This window comes from Aptenodytes forsteri, unplaced genomic scaffold, assembly GCF_000699145.1.
Source record: "Aptenodytes forsteri isolate BGI_AS27 unplaced genomic scaffold, ASM69914v1 Scaffold321, whole genome shotgun sequence".
In the NCBI taxonomy this organism is placed as follows: Eukaryota; Metazoa; Chordata; class Aves; order Sphenisciformes; family Spheniscidae; genus Aptenodytes; species Aptenodytes forsteri.
This window is the reverse complement of record NW_008795030.1, coordinates 2,228,289-2,235,423: the sequence shown is the minus strand read 5'-3', so window position 1 is coordinate 2,235,423 and position 7,135 is coordinate 2,228,289. Positions and strand designations below refer to the sequence as shown.

Below are 7,135 nucleotides of genomic sequence, written 5' to 3'. Positions count from 1 at the left end.
GGGGGGGGGGGGTGTCCCCTGGGACCTGCGTCACCAACTCCGCCCGGCACCCAGCCCTGCCGGTGGCCAGGGACAGGAGCCTACCCCAGCACCATGCCAAAACGCCAGTGTCCAGGTGAGGGGACTCCTCTGAGGACAGGCAACGCCACGGGGACGATGCCCCACCAGCAAGGGCACGGGTCTCTTCCAAGCTCTCCAGCTGCGATGCTCAGCCGGGCCAGGGTGCCGAGGACTTTAACTGATGGCGAGCCAAGCCACGCCAGGCCTGTACTGTTTTCTAATCCCAGTGTAATTAATGACCTTATCTTTGGCCAAAGCCATTTAGATTAAGTGGCTGGTATGATGGGCTCGGCGGCTCCGGCTGCACAGATGGAAGAGCTGCGTTTGTCTGGGGATTAGCGGAGGGCAGATGGAGTGAAGCACCATTCCCCATCCCCAAACCTCTCGGCACTGACAGCAGCCTGAAACCTGAGACCACAGCAACTTTCTCAGCGAGTCCTGGCCGGGACTGGAGAGTGATTTCGCATTGTTTGCCCCTTCTGCAGGAGGCCGGGGAGCGGGCAGGGCCCAGAGCAAGAGGAGCAGGAGTTGAACAACGTGTGCCGGCGCCAGGAACTGGTGCGACCCTTGCCAGGAGCTCGACGCCAGTCCCTGCCTTGAGTCCTTCCAACAGCAGAGGTACAACAGACACCAGCTTCTTCCTCGGAAAGCAAATCGTCGCTGAGACGCTGTCCCTGGCTCTGCATAAATAAAAACCTGCGTCTTCATCGACAGCCCCTACCTCTCCGAGAAAGCAAACTCACCTGCTTCTTGCTGCTGGCAGGATCAGGGAGTGCTTCCACCTTCCATTTCCCGGTCCAGCCACAGCATGAACAAGCAGGAATGACAGACCCCCGTTCCCCTGGGACACCTGGGAGCTGCTACCCTCAAAACAAGGCACTGCAGCGGGGGGCACGGAGCACGGGGAAGGCCTGGGAGACCCTGCCCGACAGTGGCTGCAGCACAGCCTGTTACGAGCAGGCTCTTGAACAGAACAGGCAGACTAGCAGCTATTGTGGTAGAGGAATAACATTTATCTGTGGGGATAACAAAGTTCATATTAAACCGATTAAGGATATTAAATCCGTTTCTAACAGTATGGTCATCTGACTGCACTCAGGAGACAGAGCAGATAATCCCACCCCTCATTCACAGAGCTGCCCCGATGATCCCAGCCTGGCCTGGGGAGATGACTCAACATGTCCATGCTGTCTATCAGAAGACCACGCTCAACACATCGGCAGCGAATGGGGTTTTACACCCGGCCTCACCTGCATCTCGTCCATCCAGGCTATGAGAACATGGTTCCATGCCACAAGCCCTTTGCAGTGTGCTCCAGCGCTGGGCTAAGCCCATATCCACATACGTTTGAGTCAGCGTGGACGGCAAACAAGTCTGGGCTCGAGAAGAGGTTCAGCTGGCGCTGCAGAGAGACCCAGCAACACAAACGCGGTGCCCAGCATTTCAAAACTGATGCCCAGCTCTGCCCAACTCTGGCAGAGAAAAGCCAGCCTAAATTCCCAGCTCTTCCTTGCATGTTCCCTTCAGTCTGAGCTCCCAAGCCACCCCACGCCCCTATCAAACGGCCCAAAGCAGCCACCCCATGGAGCGCTACAGAAATAATTCAATGCTGAGGAACACAAACTGGAGGTTTAATCTAATCCCCACCAGAGCAGGCATCTCCAGAGCCTGTGATGGCAGATCTGCCCACGCAGCCCTTCCCCTCGCAGGCTGAGCCCTCAGAGATTGCTCTTGCCACATGGTGTATGGCAAGCAGCTGAAGGAAAAAATTGTGCTCTACCAGCTCAAAACCCTCCCAGGAGGAACCGTCTCGATTGCATTTGCCAGGAGAATCCCAAATGCCCTGGAAAAGGCCCTCCCGGTTTCACCCAGAGCGGCACGCCGGGAAGCGCGGTGGCACAGACAGCGCTCGCATCCTCCAGGAACGACGCGGCGGAGACCAACTGCCTCGCGGACAAGGCACAAGGAATTTGCTGCTCAGCAACTCGGATTCAAATGCGGGGACGGTTCTCACTGCCAAACCACAGTGTAAACCCCCGGGAGTTCAGCTTTAACTAGGACAGACTCGTCTGTTGCAAACCTGATGAGATCATTTCCAAGTTCCTGCCTAACAGGTGCCAGCTCCTTCTGCACCTGCTCTGTGCATAGGGATCAGCCTGCCTCCACCAAGCTGAGAACATCTGCTCAGCTCCCTCAGAAGCTGCAGAAAAGGTGACTGGAAGAAGGAACCAGGCCTGGACGTCCTGCTCTGTGCCCAGAGCGGGGAACCTGGGCCAGGTGGGAACAGAGAGCGAGAGAGCTGCACTTGTTAATAGGGAGGGGAACCCACAATAATCTTGCAAGTTTATTTCCATATAAAAGAAAAAAAATCTCCTCTCCACAATAAAGGCAGCAAGACCTCACTCAGCTCCGGAGTTGCACTCCTGGCCAAGCTGGAGGAGTGCAGGGTATTTCTGTCTCCGAGAACGACACGTTCGCATGCCAGCAGGATCAGCTCAACCATTCCAAGGATAATGCTGCGTCTCTGGCAGGAATTAACGCTCGGCTTGGGAGGATGCGCCCAGCAGCCTTGCCCCGGGGCCCAGCCCTTTCCAGGCAGGGCTGGGGAAGCATGGGAACACGGCGCGATGAGGCCACATGAAGAGGATCTGATGCAGCCGATGGCCTTTGGCCGTCACTTACACGCCTGCCTCATCCCCCCCAAAAAAATGACTCAGCTCGTTCGGTTCAAGGCCACCCAGGACTAAGTCGCTTCCTCGCCGTACAGGTGGAAGCACGGCTGCTCCCCTTCGCCAGCTGGTCTGCAGGCTTACGGCAAAGGCAAGCTGTTGTACTCGCCCGAGGTCTCTGCGTCCCCGCTGTCCCCCTCAGTCTCTGCAGCACGGCTGGCGGCCTCCAGCTTCCTTCTCTTCTTCAGATGGTGCAGGTGGGATTTGGATCGTGTGTGAGCTGGAGGAAGAGGCAAACAGAGCATTTAACTCTGGGGACCCTGGAAAAGGAAACACCTGAGCCGATCCCCTCGTGCAGTGCTGAGTGCCCTCCCTTCCCTTCCCTTCCCATTGCTCCTGCACAATTCATTCCCGCAGAAAAGTGAACTCCCAAGCCCTGCCCTGGCCATTTCTCAGTGCACTTCTAGGCCAAACTATTGGGGCTCAGAGGGTGACAACCCTTCCAAGCCTTCTCCTGACCGCAGGAAGGACGGGGAGAGGGAGAAAACCTGGCTCTGTGTATGCAGAAGACTCCAGATTGTCGGGATTCAACTTTCCCGGCGAGTCTGCTCCCAACCGAGACACGACACCAGGAGGACCGGAGAAAGGAAAGCGTTACCAAAGAGGCAGCACATTGCAGGATGCAGGTGAGGTTGTACAACCATCCGCCACCCCATGGAGCGCTGCCAGGATCATTTGTAAGCCTAGACGCCTGCACCACAGCACTGGGGATATCCCGTACATCTATCTACAGAGCGGATAGGGACGGAGCCCGGAGCATAATTCTGCTTTTGCATAACTCCAGGGCGAGGCCCCCAGCTACAGGAGCGCTTCAGCATGAGTCAGACGGGAACAGAGGCATAATCCCAAGGATGTAACTTGTACTGACAGAGCAGGGCAGCAGGAGCTGCATTTCTGTTTGAAATCACATAGTTAAGGACAGTAAAACCTCCTGTATCAGTGGTATTATCTAAGTAGAAGGCGCTTTGTCTAACCAGACCAATGCACCATCTTAGCAGGGCGGTTTTGCTGTTTCCAAGAGATCAGAGCAGCAATTAAAGCAGCAAACTTTTCAAGCAGGGCCTTAATTAAACAAGGGTGTGTGCTCACTGAATCAAGGCCCTCAGGTGTTTTCCAGTCATCCTTTTCTGCCAAAGGATGAAATTACATGCAAAGCTGCTGCTTTATCACAATGCTGTAGGGTCACCCTCAGCTTGAAATGAAGTCTCACCTCTTGCAGTTTGTCGCAAGCAACACCAAAGCGTAGAGTGGCTGGAAGAAGCACTGATTTCTGCTGCTGTCTGGGGAGCTGTGCTCTTTTAAGTCCATACAAATTGTAAAATTAGGTAAAATTTAAAAATCTTCCAGAGCCAGTGGGGTACTGGGAAGCAGTTCCCAGAACTATCTGTAACTTGACTTAAGAAAACAGACCAGATTGCAGATCGACTCAGCTCCCACTACTGTTTTCACATCCCTTTGAGCTTTTACATTTTGCAGTTACAAGTAACACCCAGGTTTTGGACCATTTTCCTCCCACCGTCCGGGGATTTGAGCCAAATTCAGCTGGATGCAGAGAACAGCTGGTCTTGGTTGAGAAAGGTATTGTCATCATCTATCAGAATTTGGGATGACATCCCTAAAGGACACGTAGTTCCAGCTGCAGTGTTTGGGGGGATCTTGAGGAGTTCCCACTCCGTCATAAAACTTGCTGGACCTGGAAGAATGGCTCGGACCCCGATAACTTTCAGAGTCCTCTAGTTCTGGAGTAGGTAGAGCTCCTTCAAAGCACCTCCAAGCTGAGACAGCTGAGACTGGCTAAAATAATAATTACACTTACAAACTGATCTCACTACAATGAGCTTCCGATTCTGAGCCAACTTCCATCTTTGCTTTCAGCAGTTCCCTGGAGCAATAGGAATAAGCGAGGCGTTCAAATCCAGCGACCTGGGAAATTTATCTTTGCATTGTGTCTGCATATACTGCATGTGGGCAACACATGGAGATTTACCAATTTCATTCCTGCAGCCAGTTTCTCCACTACTTTTTGTTTCATGGTTCTCAGCATGAGCCTCGCAGCACAGATAAATTCACTGAGTTAATCTGATTCCAACTGAGCTCTTTTAAAGTAAGTCTATTGAAAATAGAAAATCCCTTTCTATTACCATTACCGCCAGGAATACTTTTTTTTTAAAAAAAAAAAACACACAGAAATAGGAGATATTGGAGCAAAACTGAGCTATTAAAAACATTAAGAAACTTTCATTTTACACAACAAAATTTTAGAAGAAACAAATTTGTTCTGTGCTTTTTGACGAAGTATCTAAAGCGCTGAAAAGGACCAGCAGCCCTGACTAAACACAGACAGCTCTGAGGTTTGATGCTACGTATAGATCCCCATGTCTGGCGTGACGGCAGAGAGCGGCAGTGTTTACTGGGTGCCGGGGAAGGGGGGGAAGCCCGACAGATGGCTGCTGTGGCACAGCTCCTGCACCCCCTCTGGGCTTGCAAATGCCTGCTTTCATACACGGGCTGTAAACAATCCTTGAAAGCCCAAGATCATGTGCTGAGGGTCATCCGACCAAGCAGAGACAGCCAAGGAAGCTGCTCTGCTCCGGAGAACTGCCTCGCTCCATCCCTCCGCGTAACTGCGCTCGCTGTGCCCCCTCCCAGGTCCTCTCCTCTCCCCCTTGCTGGATCCTACCTGCCCACTCCCTGTCCCCGATGATGACTCTGTCGCAGAGCTCACACACGCGATGACTCCGTTTGTTCTCATTTACATCGTACGCCATCTTCACAGGCTCTGCTGGGGGCTCACGTCCCTGTAGATTAAATAATGCCTCAAATTGGTTTCTACTATGAGAATTTGCTTGGCTGTGTTCACTTTGGTAGAGTTTAGGCTCTGAACTTGCCATACCCAGACACTAAGGTTAGCAGGACAGATACTGCAGTTTTACCACGCAAAACAAGCAGAGTACTGGGCATTAGGAGAAATTTTCAGCTTAGACAACAACCCTCTGCCACTGCAAGGAAAGCCCAAGGCTGGACGCAGACAGCCCTGCTCATGGGAGAGACTAAGTGCCAAGTTATGGGGCCTGGAAACTACCAAGAAGTTGGCTTCTCAGGCACGGCTCACGTGTTAACTCTAGTTACCCGGTACCTGGATGAAGCTCTCCACAATCTCCAGAGCAGGTTTCAGCACATCCTCCTCCCACCGCAAGAGATCAGACACCTCCAAGCCATACACCGGGGGCACGTTGGGCCCGGGACCTACGGAGACACAGAAAGGCAGGTCATCACCAGAACCTCCCCAGCATCATGTCCCAGCACCCACAGGGCTGTGCTGTGACCAGGGGGGATCTGCCCTTTCCTATCTAGCTGTCCTTTAGCGTTCAGAAGGAAATGGCACCAGCCCTTCCAGAGCCAGAATTACCAGAGACCTCAGCTTGGGGGGCACCACCCTCGCAAAGAGCAAGAACACCCAAGACCTCAAGCAAGCATCTTCGTGGTTGTCTGCCTTCAGGACAGCATTACAAAATCCGAGCACACCGACAGCCCATCATAACAGCAAACACTTCATCACGGCCGTGGTCCACAGGAGGCCGCAGAAGATCAAAAGCTAGATCCAGGCACAAAGCCATCACACAAAGCTTACAAGGAGATGCAGACATGGAGCCTGGATGAGGAATCTGCGGGTGCAGGTTCCCACTCAGAGCTGTAATTGTTTGTGCAGCTGCAGGGGTCACCGCTCCCGGCTCACAGTAGCAGGCCACGGTAGGAGATGCTTTACTAATGCCTCGACTTGACAAGGCACAGTTTCAAAGCCACCGCCTTCGGCCTCCCCCAGCCTGTCACGAGGGCACGGGGCGCTCACTGCAGGCCAGCCAGGGCGAGACAGCTGCAATCAGGGAGCGCCCGTTCCCTCCGGCGACGTCGCTGCCCTGCCGCCGCTCACCTGCCCGCAGACGCTGGGCACACGGCCCCGCTCGGGCAAAGCCATCAAAGGCTGCCGTGTGCCAGGCTCCAGCAGGTGCTGCTTTTTATTGCTGTAACCACAAACGAGCTCCCGACAGGGCTGATCTGAAGCACACCTGCCACCAGAAAGGTGAGCCACAGCCACCAAGCACATGGCTCCAGGAAAGCTCTTGCACCCCATTCAAAGCCCATCTTTTGACTCGAGTTTCTCCCTGCCTTTTTTTTTTTTTTTAAAAATTTTATTGTTGTTTTGCCCCTACCAAGCACCTTTTGACATGTGCCCGGCTCCCAGCTGCTGCTGCTGGCCCTGCTCCAAGGCCGGGGCTGGGACGGGGAAGTCCTGCTGGCTCCTTGCCACTGCGGTGAACACGACCCAGGCTAAGAGCAGCCAATGG

General features: G+C 53.7%; 1 protein-coding gene across 1 annotated transcript in view; it reads right to left on the bottom strand.

Moving 5' to 3' along the window:
- Window positions 1-2,374: 2,374 nt before the first annotated feature.
- Window positions 2,375-7,135, bottom strand: part of TRIT1 (tRNA isopentenyltransferase 1) — a 10,450-nt gene continuing 5,689 nt past the window's right edge. Inside the window, exons 7-9 of the mRNA XM_009276249.2 lie at window positions 5,926-6,035; window positions 5,470-5,587; window positions 2,375-3,009 (exon numbers count right to left, since the gene is read on the bottom strand). Coding sequence (XP_009274524.1) covers window positions 2,870-3,009; window positions 5,470-5,587; window positions 5,926-6,035 — 368 coding nt within the window. The 3' untranslated portion in view covers window positions 2,375-2,869. The remainder of the gene's footprint in view (window positions 3,010-5,469; window positions 5,588-5,925; window positions 6,036-7,135) is intronic.